We start from the raw sequence: 14,113 nt of genomic DNA, 5'->3' as shown, positions 1-14,113 counted from the left end.
TCATGTTCATATGGAAAAACAAAACACCCAGGATACCCTAAACAATGATATATAACAAAACAACTTCTGGAGGCTTCACAATCTCTGACTTCAAATTCTACTAGAGCTACACTGATGAAAACAGCCTGGTATTGACAAAAACACACAGGAGGACCAACAAAATCCAGTCAAAGACCTGGATATCAATCTACACACCTACAAATACCTGATCTTTGACAAAGAATCTAAAAATATAAGAAGGAAAAGAGAAAACATATTGACCAATTGGTGCTGGCTTAACAGGCTATCAACATGTAGAATAATGAAAATAAGTCCAGATCTATCACCATGCACAAAACTCAACTCCAAATGGATCAAAGACCTCAATTTAAAACCATCTACACTGAACCTCACAGAAGACAAAGTGGGAAGTACACTTGAACGCATTGACACAAGAGATCATATTCTAAATATAACAGCAGTAGCATGAACACTGAAAACCACAATTAATCAATGGATCCTCCTGAAACTGAGAAACTTTTGTAAGACAAAGAACACAGTGATTAAGACAAAAAGGCATCCTATTGAATGAGAAAAGATCTTTACCAACCCCACATTGAACAGAGAACTAATCTAACCAGTTTATCATGTGTTTAAAAATATACTTAAGCTTGAGAGAGAAAAGAAAAAGAATATAGTCCTTTAAAAAAAAGAAAGAGGTAGGTTGACTCCCAGTTTCCTAAGAAACTGCCACACCGATTTCCAAAGTGGTTGCACAAGTTTGCATTCCCACCAACAATGGATGAGTGTTCCCCTTACTCCACATCCTCTCCAGCATAGGTTATCATTCGTGTTTTTGATTTTAGCCATTCTGACACGTGAAAGATGGTATCTCAAAGTTGTTTTGATTTGCATTTCCCTGATTGCTAAGAAGTTGTACATGACCTTAAGTATCTTTTCAGTCAACAATTCAATTGGATGAAACTCAATCCTGGAACTGGTAGGTCTTTGGGTGAAAAAAAAATGACCAGTAGGGATTCTGTCTTCCTCATTATTGGGAGATTTCATATTCCCCTCAATTCCAGCTGTCTCTCCCCTTCTTTCATCTCCCCATCATGTTTCCTTTTCTGTTCCTCATTTGGTCACTCCCATTTTTGTACACTTGCCACCTGGCTCCATTCAGTCCATAAAATTTATTCTATATTTCCCTCCCAGGGAGATTTATTTGTTGTTTTTTTTTTCATCCTGTCCTCTAGGTCTAACCTCTCTGGGTCTATGAATTGTATCATGATTACCATGTAGAAAATGGTTAATATTCAGTTACAAGTGAATATGTAGCACACATTTGTCTTTCTGTCTCTGTCTCACTCAGGATGATTTTTTTTCCTAGTTCCATCTATTTGCCTGAAAATTTCATGATGTTTTTTTAGAGATTAATAATACTTCATTGTGTAAATGTACCAAGTTTTCTTTAATCTTTTGAGGGACGACTAAGCTGTTTCCAATATACTGTTCTTAGGTATAGAAAAGCAAAGAACACAGTTGAGCAAATATCTCTGTGGTAGGATGAAGTGTCTTTGAGTATATGCCCAAGACTTGTATATCTTGAGGTACATTTCTATCTTTGAGGAATCATCATGCTGATTTCAATAGCAGTTGTACACTCCTACCAATGGAGTATTAATGGAAAAACAGTGGAGGAGTGTTCCTTTTGCTCCACGTCTTCACCAACATGAAATATAATTTTTAGTATTGATCATAGCCATTCTGACAGGAATAAGATGAAATCTAAAAGGTAAAACTAAAAGATATTTTTAACAATAAAATTTATGAGCATGAAATAATATTTCTCTTTCTGAATACAAATGTGAGGTCATCTTAGACTTTTTCATGCCTTCTGTGATCATTTCATGCATATGGTGCAGTTATATTTGCAGACAAAACACCCAGACATATAAAACAATAAATGAAGAAAAAATTAAAATTAATACAGAGCTGAGGACCTAAATTAGTATCTCTTTAAGCTATAATACTTAGAAATAATCCAAACTAATAAATGTTCTGTTATAGATATATGAGCATGAAAGTTAGAGAGACTTTATAACAGACAAGATAAACTTCTAAATTTGCCTTTAAATAAAACATTTTCAGATTCCTTTCACTAAATATCAGTGTAATTTTTTTAATTTCATTAATAATTGATTTAATGACACATTACTGACATATTCAGCCAATACAAATTTTCAAAGAAGAGTCTCACAAACTAAAAACACAATTAAACAATTAAGAAATTATATAGTTTATATACAAAAATGTTTTAATTTACTCCATTTTCTCTCTTGTCACAGAAAATAGAAATACAGTTTCCATGATCTATTTTTAGAGCCTATGCATTTTATTGTCAGATTTTGCATAATAAAACACATCTTTAGCATAAAATTATACAACATAAATAAATGTAAACATAAATTTACACTAACAGTGTGATACCTCCATCACTGCATGTTCTATTCATGATTGTTTTGTACATTCATGATTCTTTATTTTTCCACATAATATTTAGGATTATTATTTTATCTCTGTGAAGAATAAAATTGTAATTTTCTTGGGTGTTGTATTGGATCTATAGAAATCCAAAAGTTAGAACACAAGAGGTCATAACCATACACTAAACTTCAATATCCTTACTGTTCAGGAAAATATAAATCAAAACTACGTTGAAATTCTATCCCAAGTCAGCTAAAATGGTTAGTAGTAGGACAACAAATAACAACAAATTATTGTTAGGATTTGTATATGTGGAATGGCATTCTATAGCCTGATGTCGGGAATGGAAAGTAAGAAAACCCCTGTGATACTCAGTATGGTGGTTCCATAAGAAACTAAAAGTAGAACAGTTGTTTGATTTAGATAGTCTACTCCTAACAATATACCTAAAAGGAATGCATCCAAGTATAATATAACCTGAATATTAATGTGCATTGAAGCACAATTCACAATATTCACATAATGGAATCAGCCTGTGTGTCCATCAAGAGATGAACTGAATTAAATAGTTGGCTTATATATACATTAGAGCTTTCTTCAGACAAAAAGAGATATAAATCCTTGTCTCTACATGAAAATGGAATTAAATGGATTATCATATTAAGATATAAGAGCCAAACTAAATCCAAAAAATAAACATGATTTTCCAAGTGTTCTCTAATTTGTGAAATATATATAGTCATTTTAAAATATGGCATAATAGTAGAAATTAGACTGAAAATTTGAAGTGGCTTTGTGGAAGGTATATGGTAGGATAAAGTATGGAGATGTGGATATGTCAGTATCTTCAAAGCACATGATGCATATATATTAAGTACATATGTATATACAATGTAGAAAAGACAATAAAGCAATACATATAAATATTAAGTGCCTCAATATTTTCTAAATATTTCTTTAAACTTTTTCTCTTTCTCTATTTATATGACATTGAATAATATATACAGTGGAGATTAATGTTATAATTCAACAAAAGCAAAATTTTTCTCTTGAGTTGTTTATTTCATAAAAAATTAAATAATATGCATAGTCACATCAAAAGTTTGTGGTTCTACTGTTGGAATATGTAAGACTGTCTAAAATTTAACCTCTAACATTTACCACTATTTCATAGATAAGCAGAGTTGTGTGTCAAAAGTTCAGAGTAGACTTTCTTGCAAGCATGCACACTTACGAGTCCCTTGAAATATCCTGCCTGCTTTCAATTGTGATGTTTACTATTAACGACATTGGCAAAGTTGCTGAAAGTGAGCAATAACACTATAGAATGATGCTGTATAAATATAAGTGATGATTGGACATTAGCTGATTCATGCATCCTCTATACTCCTGTAGACCATGGCTATTCTCAGCTTTGCTTTGTTCATTAATTTTAAAAGAAGTGAGTCTTCAGGGCTTTCATCTCTATACAACCAGAATAAGCACTAAGCAATCTACACACTGTTGACTCCATCAAGACTGAGTATGACATGATCTAGTTTCAGGAACTACTTTTAAACTCAGGCTACAAACCATTTGTCATTTTTATACTGATCATCTTAGCAGAAAAATAAAATATAGCTCTCCAGACAGAAATCCTCTTACAAAGTGCATAGACCTTGTGTACCCAGTGACAACAGAAATGATAAATATGGAATGGGCCTAGGAGAAAAATCTTCTAGCTTCTCTGCACCAGAGTATCCATTATGTTGGCATATTAAAAAAGGCCATGTGCTCTGGAAAATGAAATCTAAATGACCCATTCTTCATCTTTCTATCCTTCATAGGTCATATGAATATTATTCTACCAAGAAATAAGGAGTTCTAAATGTACATTTAGAATTCAATTTGACTGACATTTCTTAAGCATACAGTCTGTTAAAGGACTGTAGCTAGACATGGAGGGCTATGGAGAAAAAAAAAAAGCAGAGAGTGCCAAAATATACATCCAAAAAATCAGTGTAGAAGTAAATTATGTCATTTTAGTCAATCATGAAAGATGTAAACTTTTTTTATAATCACAGTAAAGTTGTTTAAAGATGGAAAAATATTAGTGTTAGGATCATATAGGCCATTTCACCAAAAGTGACACATATTTTGATAAGTGCACACACTCATCAGCAAATTAAAAATTATACAATTTTTGCAATTATCTTATTGTTAATGTTACATTTCCACATCTATTGTTAGATTTTACAGGAAACAAAGTATGATTCTTTTAAGTTTTTATTTACCAAGCAAAAGGCAGTCTTGTGTTTTCATAGATGTCTGTAAATGATTAATAATATACAACATATTGATAAAGAATTTGAATCAATTTACTCTTCTATTGGGTCAAAAAACACAAAATGAAGTTTTTATGGTATAATATTTTGTTTATAAGTAATTATTATGTAATTTTGCCTTATTTCTTCACAGAGCCTTAAAATTATTCTGATATGCTAATTCATAAGTCTTCTAGAATGCAGTGCATATATATGTATATATATATATATGACACATTTCTATCAAGAATTTGCTCAAAGTTGAAAATAATTTGAAAGTATCAGTGTTGTAACCAATATATTAAGGATTAAAATGAGAGGAATTCATAAGAAAGGAGACACTAGATTTATTCAAAAGGCAGAAAACTCTACTCATTTCAAGGTCATTTCATAAACATTGAAACAATCAGCATATTTGCTGACTTTATTTAAGTTTGAATACTCACTATCAGCTTTTCTAAATGGTCAAAAAGAATAATAAAGCTTAGCACTAAAAATGATTAGACATATATGACAGAGGAGGATTCCGACCTCTATTCCCCCAAACCAAAGAATAATGTGAAAGATTTTCAGTTCTAGGCCTGCCTGGAATATATTGTGAGTGTATAGGTGTCTGAAAAACCACAACAAAAGAGAGGAAATATTAGGGCAAGTATAGACATCCATGCAAAAGAGTCATTACTTCAAATGGAGTCAGAATTTTACTCATTTTCTGGATATTAGTGACCATGTCCTGGAACCACAACCATCAGGCTCTAAATAATGCACTACTCCATGAAAATGATTTCAAGATGTTATCATAATTACAGAACAAGTCACTCCTATAAAAATAACCTGAACAAAAATATTAAAGATATACTACTTCTACATAACAATATTTTTCTTTTGTTTGCCTTCTTTCAATGTGACTGTCATCTGCTATTAATACTGAGTAATATTGGTAGCAATAACACTAAAATATCTACATTGTTAGTAAAGGAGATAGAATAGGGTGTAGGGAAGTGGTGGCAAAAGAAACCATACTCAACGAAACCTCTGATTTCATGATAGACCATCTTTTGTTCTTAAGTCACATAATCTCAGTATTAAAATACATTATACATGCATGAAAATAGCACGATGAAACTCTTGGTATTATAGAATTAGCATAATCTTTCTCATCTGAAAAATATATAGATACATAGATCTATTGATTACATTTCCACCAATTTTGCCGATTTTACAAAAATGAAATTAAAACTGAGAAACAAATACATAATGGAATCTTGATTTTCTTCTAATTTATTTGAATTCATTTATTTATTCCACCCTGAAATAAAATAGTCAGTTTTTTCTAGGTTGATCTATTTTATGTGCTTTGTAGTATCTTAGTTAAAATAGCCTGCTCAATAATTTGGCAGAGTTTCAATTGAATAAACATTATTAGTAATCTCATACTGTTTTTCTTTTCTTTATAGAAAATATATTTTTTCTACAATATATTTGACTATGAATTCATCTCTCTGATTCATTCAAGAATTCCCTTATCTTACCTCCCATCTAAATCCACAACCTTTCTGTCTCTCAGTGGAAAACAAACATCAATAAAATAACAGTAAAATGAACTAAGATAAAACCAAAACATAAAAGCATGGATAGAGTAAGTAAATAAATAGAAGAAAACATGTGATACATGTAGAGATAGAGAGACACAAATGGTCATAAATGTAGGATGCCACCCTAAAAGCAACAACTAGAAGACATCACATAAATGCAAAGGATCGGTAATGTTTGTATGCAAAATTCAAGAAGTCCTTGTTTTTTACTGCTGAGTAATACTCTAATATGTATATATTCCATACTTTCTTCATCCATTCTTCCGTTGAAGGGCATCTAGGTTGTTTCCAGGTTCTGGCTATTACAAACAATGCTGCCATGAACATAGTTGAGCATATACTTTTGTTGTATGATAGGGCCTCTCTTGGGTATATTCCCAAGAGTGGTATTGCTGGATCCAGGGGTAGGTTGATCCCGAATTTCCTGAGAAACCGAAACACTGCTTTCCAGAGTGGTTGCACAAGTTTGCATTCCCACCAGCAATGGGTGAGTGTACCCCTTTCTCCACAACCTCTCCAGCAAAGGCTATCATTGGTGTTTTTTATTTTCGCCATTCTGACAGGTGTAAGGTGGTATCTTAAAGTTGTCTTGATTTGCATTTCCCTGATCGCTAAGGAAGTTGAGCATGACCTTAAGTGTCTTTTGGCCATTTGAAGTTCTTCTGTTGAGAATTCTCTGTTCAGATCAGTGCCCCATTTTATAATTGGGTTGATTAGCCTTTTACGGTCTAGTTTCTTGAGTTCTTTATATATTTTGGAGATGGAAATAGAAAACACTATCCTGAGTGAGGTAAGCCAGACCCAAAAAGAGGAACATGGGATGTACTCACTCATATTTGGTTTCTAGCCATAAATAAAGGACATTGAGCTTATAATTCATGTTCCTAGAGAAGCTAAATAAGGTGAATCCAAAGACAAACACATAGGCATCCTCAGGAATATTAACCTTCATCAGGCGATGAAAGGAGACAGAGACAGAGACCCACACGGGAGCACCGGACAGAAATCTCAAGGTCCAAATCAGGAGCAGAAGGAGACGGAGCACGAGCAAGGAACTCAGGACCACGAGGGGTGCACCCACACACTAAGACAATGGGGATGTTCTATTGGGATCTCACCAAGGCCAGCTGGCCTAGGTCTGAAAAAGCATGGGATAAATCCGGACTAGCTGAACATAGCGGACAATGAGGAATACTGAGAATTCAAGAACAATTGCAGTGGGTTTTTGATCCTACTGCACGTACTGGCTTTGTGGGAGCCTAGGCAGTTTGAATGCTCACCTTACGAGACCTGGATAGAGGTGGGCAGTCCTTGGGCTTCCCACAGGTCAGGGAACCCTGATTGCTCTTCGAGCAGATGAGGGAGGGGGACTTGATCGGGGGAGGGGGAGGGAAATGGGAAGCGGTTGTGGGGACGAGGCAGAAATCCTTAATAAATAAATAAATTTAAAAAATAAAAAAAATGAATAAAAAAGGATCGGTAATGTTAAAAAAATACACTGTCAAAACTTTATGACCATGGAATTCATTTTGTGTTGGCCATCCACTTATTGGCATGGAGCCTACCTTTAAGAGTGATATATTTGCCCACTGGGACCCCTATTAGAGATTAGTTTTCATGTGTATATGGCTATCAGTTTGAATAGCTTCTGTTTTATAGAAAGGGGCTTGCGTCCATTTATCCTCTTAGCACTGTGATCCTGTCTGCTACAGACTCACAAAAGCCCTGTGCATGCTGTCAAAATCTCTGTGTGTTTATACGTGTGTCAGTCCTCCATCCCCTTTGGCTCTTTCTATCTCCTCTTCAGAGTTCCCTGAACTCTGAGGGAATGGGTTTAATGGAGACATCCTATTTAGGACTGAATATTCCAAGGACTCTCACTTTGCACATTTTCTAGTTGTGTGACTCTATTTGTTCTCATCTATTGTAGGAGGAAGCTTCTCTGCTGTAGGATAATCCTTTGATAAGCAAGCTACAATCCATACAAGAGCAGAAGTTAGGTATAAAGTAGGGGAATGGGGAGGAGGGATAGCTTTTCCTAGTAGGGGGAAATAGAATAGATAGTTATGGATGAATTAATTTGGGTCTGTATTGGGATTATCAAATTGAGAAGAAGGGTTGAGGAGAAAATACAGGAAGGGACAGCTAATACTAATGGTTATTTGAGAGCCTGTATGAAATTACTGTATGTATCTAATACAGTAATTACTAAAATATATACATATATAAAGGCAATCCAAAGAAAATACCTAAATAATGGATTAGACAGGGACCCATCTGAACTTTTTGCATCACCAAATGAAGCTTCCAGCATGGAGAATAGGCTAGCTATAATTAAGTGTCAAGTTGTTGGCCAAAGGGGACCCACAGAAAACTCCACAATTATCAAGGCTATTTCCATGGCTTTTGGTTCTTCTCCATAAACTGGCAGTAAGTCCCTATTGCTAAAGACAATATCTACAGAACTCATTGAACTCAGAAAATGTTACGGGAGGTCCTCCCACTCCTCCAGCCTATCGCTGCTGAGATACCAGCCCATTGGGGCGTGGTCTCAACTTTTCACTTCCTTTAAATAATCTCTTTTGCTTCTTAGATGTTCCGGTTCACTGGGGTGACGTAATTGCGACGAAACATGACGGTCTGCCAGTGGCACCAATTGGGATCTGAGTTATCCATGACATGGATGAAGTCTCCTCTGCGAAAGCCCAGCTCACCATCCTCCTGGGGGTCAAAGTCAAACAGTGCCTGGACATACATTGGCTGCTGTGGCACCTGCTCTATATCCCGCAGGAATATCTGCTGGTTCCTGGACACGGATGTCGATCTGTGGTAATCTACCAGCTCATTCAGAGAATTGAACTTCACCACCCACAGGAAATACTTCCCAGCCCCATCGCGGAGCACCTTGAAGTGCTGGACATCATTCCCAAACTTGACAGACAGGGAGAAGTCCCCAGGGGCACTCTCGCTCTCTCGGATTAGGAAGGCCCCATCATGCCTCTGATTGCAAAGCATTTCTTCTGCCTTGGCTCTGGGGATTTTGCCAAAAAACCACCTGAAAACTGGTTTCTGAAGCCAAAGCCCCGGCCCCTCACTGACTTTTCAGAAAGGCACCCAAGAAAGCCCTGCCACATGGGACAAAGGACAGGGAGACACAGGCATGACGTTTAAGGCCACATATAGTCCCAGCTGATGCCAATAATAAAAGAAAAGAAACTAGTGGGCTGGTATCTCAGCAGCGATAGGCTGGAGGAGTGGGAGGACCTCCGGTAACAAGAAAAGTCCAGCCGGTGCTTACATAGAGCTTTCACCCCTACTGACTAGTGTTCGTGGTATAAAAAGTTACTCTGCAGGCTACCAAAGGAAGAAGGTAAATGCCAACTAAGCAGAGGCTAGATTAGTGATCACCCCAATTGTTATCAGAAAGTCTTCAACCAGTAACTGATGGAAAGGGACACAGTGACTCATATCTAAGCAGTGGACTGAGTTGGGGCAGTCCTGCTGAAGAGAGGGAAGAAGGATTTTATGAGTCACAGTGGTCAAGGAGATCACAAGAGAACCACCCCCAACACACACACACACACACACACACACACACACACGCTAACTAACCTGGGCTCATAGGAGCTTACAGAGTTTCAGCAGACAGCCAGTGAGCCTACATGGGATGATGTAGGCCCTATATATATGTGTGACAGCTGTGTAGCTTGTTTTGTTTGTTAGACTCCTAGTAAGCGGAAGAGAATGTTGTTTCGAATGCTTAGACTGGTTTTGGGGAACATAGTACTCATACTGTGTTGCCTTGCCCAGCCTTAACAAAAGAAGAGCTTAGACCTTTCTTAACTTCAGAAACATAGGAGGATATGGGAGTGGAGGAGAGTCAGGGGAGAGGAGGAAAGAAGAGGATGGTGGGTAAACTGGCATTGGGATGTTAAAAGAAGAATAAATTTAGAGATACATTACTGGAAGTTGGCCTTGAAGTTTCAAAAGTCCACACAATTTTCCAAGTTCTATTGTTGCCTAGTGGTTTTTATTTCAACATGTAATCCAGGAGAACTTCTCCAGCTCCTGTCTGCCTCTTTCTAAAGTCTCAGCCACAATGGTCATGGGCTATAACTGTAAGTAAGACCCCGACACCCATTTAAATATTTTTTTTCTTTAGGTTGCCTTACACATTGTGTCTCTTCATAAGAAAAAACAATTAGCTCAGGTCTAAAGCAGTCAGCATCAACATTCAATAAAGGGTACAACACTAGTGTGATTTATTTCACTCTTAGACAAATTGGAGACTGTACTGACTTTGTTTTGTTTTTCACTTCAAATCATGCTAATGCTTGGCATTTATTTTTCTATTCATTTAATTTTTAAATGTTTTGCTTTAGCATGGGCTTGCATAAAACACTCTGATTAGCAACATTAATTAATTCTTTCAACATCTTGATCACTTTTTCTAACAGTTTTCCATTCTTTATTTGCTGCCTAGATTTTTCTATAAGGAGCGTTTTAATTTCTGTGAAGATAATGAAAACAAGTAATTTTATATGATTTTTCCCTTATCTTCACATTTTATATATATATCACATGCCACCGAAAACACATGTAATCTTTTCAAAAGAGGTGCCCACCTTCATTTGCTCCTCTAAAATATTCCATTCAGACCATCAGATGCACTTAGTTATCCCATACTCATGACCATCCTCTCACAAGCATTATGCCAACAGCTGAATAAAAAGAAAGAATAAACAAAATATTTATTCTTATGTTATGGCTTCAATAAGAAATATTTCTTATAGGCTAGGGCGTTCAAACACTTGATCCCAGCTACTGCTTTACAGGTAGGTCATTAGTGTAGGCTTTTATTTCTGGTTCTCAAGTTCCCAAGATCTTAACCTTTTTAGCTGTTACAAGGCAAACATATGGTTAATGTCCATTGAGTACTTGACTTAGATTTTTCTAGGAGACATACCAGGAGAATGTTTCCAAAGCGGCTTGCATAGGGAAACTCACCCAGTTTGTGAGTTCCAACTTCTCATGTGCTAGAACCATGACTGAATATACGGCCCGAAAAGGGGAGGAAGCTAAAGAACACCAGACTTCATCTTTCTCTGTTTCCTCTCTAAGGAGGCATGAGATCTGATAACTCATTTCTTCCTCTCTGCCACCCTACAATGAATGACTGACCCTTGACTTATAAAACTATGAGGCAAAACAAAGCTCTTTACTTGGATGATGTTTCTATCAGGTACTTGGGAAATATAATGAGAAAATAATTAGTATTCTGTGTCACAAGCTCAAATTGCCAGAGGTTTACCCCTTAAGTCAGTTTGTCTTTCTTACCATGATATTGTTAACTAAAACAGTCATCTCTTTCCTTAAGGTACTTCCAAGGTCTTGGAAGGCTCATTAATATGCCTTAGAAGCTCCAAAGCTTGTGAGTAGTTGAGAAGTCAACCAACATTAAGATGTGACCAATGGTTTGAAGAAGTTGTAATGTCAGAATTTGAAGAATTAAGAAATCTGTGAGTCACATTTTAATCTGTATTTCTATTTAATTAAGAACTATGGGATATTTATGGACTCAAGGACAGATGTAGACATTGACTTCAGTTCAGTAGGCTTTATGTACTGATGAGCCTACCCTGTTCTATGGACATTTCCAAACAGATAGTCCAGCAGAGGACCCTGGTTAAGCTTATGACATCACAAAACAGTACTGTCAGAAATATAGGAAAAGAAATTGTATTTAGAAATGTGGACTTAATGGTGCTGAGAGGGAGATAAGCGTGTAGGGGTGGCTGTATTTTATCTTTCTGTACACACACACACACACACACACACACGTGTGTGTGTGCATGCATGCATACATAAATACAGAGAGAAAGACTGAAAGAAAGAGATAGAGAAATAGGAACTAGAATAAAATTAATATCTTTTTAAAAGATATGTTTAGTCTTATTTATTCAGGTTAACTCCAGTAACAGAAACATGGAAATCTTACATAAAAGTGATGAGAAGTTAGGAGTTGTGTTAACTTACAATGAATTAGACACAGTGAGAATAGCATAACATACAAGTTCAAGATTGTGTACTGATTTGTTCAGGGTGAGAATTTCAGCAAAGCCAAAATTTGCAGCAAATGGAGAAAATCCAATATCTCTCCTATTCTTCCTCGGCGCTACCTGCGAGGTGGCTGCCATCTCCTTTGCGGCATCATGGCTGCCCTCCGGCCTCTGGTGAAGCCCAAGATCGTCAAAAAGAGGACCAAGAAGTTCATCCGGCACCAGTCAGACCGATATGTCAAGATTAAGCGAAACTGGCGGAAACCCAGGGGTATTGATAACAGGGTGCGGAGAAGATTCAAGGGCCAGATCCTGATGCCCAACATTGGTTATGGGAGCAACAAGAAAACCAAGCACATGCTGCCTAGTGGCTTCCGGAAGTTTCTGGTCCACAACGTCAAGGAGCTGGAGGTGCTGCTGATGTGCAACAAGTCTTACTGTGCTGAGATTGCTCACAACGTTTCCTCCAAGAACCGAAAAGCCATCGTGGAAAGAGCAGCGCAGCTGGCCATCAGAGTCACCAATCCCAACGCCAGGCTGCACAGCGAAGAGAATGAGTAGATGGCTTGCGTGCACGTTTTATTTGTGTTTAAATAAAACCACAAAAATTGCCAAAAAAAAGTGACATAATAAGAAAACCTGTATCTTTATTTTTTTTCCAGTGAGCTTTTTAAAAACGTTTACTCTATATCTATATTAACACATGTTGAAGTTACTTTGCACACAAGGAACAGAGTTGTTATTATGAATGGTAAGTAAATCGTGACATAGATATTAACACCAGTTTATTCCTACTTATAATTTAGCTGGTATGCTTTTAATTCAGGAAGGCACACTGGGCAAACTTTTTGGAAGAACATTTTGCAATAAAAGAAATTTTTTGTAGCGTGCAATTAAGTAAGTGATAATTTTTTTTTTATGGTAGATGCATGAAAAATACCTTCAGAGCAGATTACAGTATTTCAGAATCACAAGATGTTTATAGTTCACAAATTCACATGTCTAAATGGTGAGGTGAGGGAAACTAAAACGACCAAAGAAACAAATGACCTACTGCAAAATCCCAGTGGTAAATACAAAATTTCACAATTACACATAGTTTATAGGTACTTATTCAACATTGACCGTTATTCCCTTTTCATATTTTTAATTTGGTTATGAATTTACAGATGTTAAACTTTTACTGAAGAACTACTTGATGTTTTGTCTAAGGTCTGTTCATAGGTTTTGAAAACCCATAACTTACAACTTATAAAATAGTCATAAAATATTAAGACTGCAGATTCAATGTATAAAATTATACTATACTCAAGGGTCATATAACACAGGCTTATTGGTTTTAAACTACACTACATGGTGACCACTATTAACTCCAATTTATAAAAAGGATTTGATTCTTCCCAAGGCAGTGAGAGCAAATTCCCACACAATATCTCAGTCTAATATGTTCCAAGCAATTTAAATTTATAGGTTAGTCAATGGGGAATCTTGTTTCTTTGTAGTTTTGTGTGATGTGAGGTAAAACACATTGAAACAGGAAGATTTAACTTGTCATGGAGTATGTGCTATCAATGAATACCTGAGAGATTGTGCTTTGCCACACAAAATGTAGACAGGAAGAATAAAAGGTTCTTATTGTAAATAAGGTAAATATTTTGATGTGTTTTTGTCTTGCTGAGTTCATGTTGCT

The 14,113-nt window shown here is 36.1% G+C and overlaps 2 protein-coding genes across 2 annotated transcripts; one reads left to right on the top strand and one right to left on the bottom strand.

The window, feature by feature from the left end:
* Positions 1–8,953: 8,953 nt before the first annotated feature.
* Positions 8,954–12,561, bottom strand: LOC121463365 (growth factor receptor-bound protein 2-like). The gene is made up of 2 exons (XM_041675551.1): positions 12,436–12,561; positions 8,954–9,433 (listed from the first exon to the last, which is right to left on the bottom strand). Exons 1-2 carry the CDS (start codon positions 12,559–12,561, stop codon positions 8,954–8,956), a joined length of 606 nt encoding a protein of 201 aa, XP_041531485.1.
* On the top strand, positions 12,533–13,017 carry LOC121461790 (60S ribosomal protein L32-like). The gene has a single exon (XM_041673073.1). The coding sequence runs from the start codon at positions 12,577–12,579 to the stop codon at positions 12,982–12,984; it is 408 nt and encodes a 135-aa protein (XP_041529007.1). The 5' UTR covers positions 12,533–12,576; the 3' UTR covers positions 12,985–13,017.
* Positions 13,018–14,113: the final 1,096 nt, after the last annotated feature.

This window comes from Microtus oregoni, unplaced genomic scaffold (genome assembly GCF_018167655.1).
Source record: "Microtus oregoni isolate MIOR12 unplaced genomic scaffold, Mior012 000001F_ref0000356, whole genome shotgun sequence".
Taxonomy (NCBI): Eukaryota; Metazoa; Chordata; class Mammalia; order Rodentia; family Cricetidae; genus Microtus; species Microtus oregoni.
The sequence above is the reverse complement of the archived record's forward strand: the minus strand, read 5'-3'. Positions and strand labels throughout refer to the sequence as shown.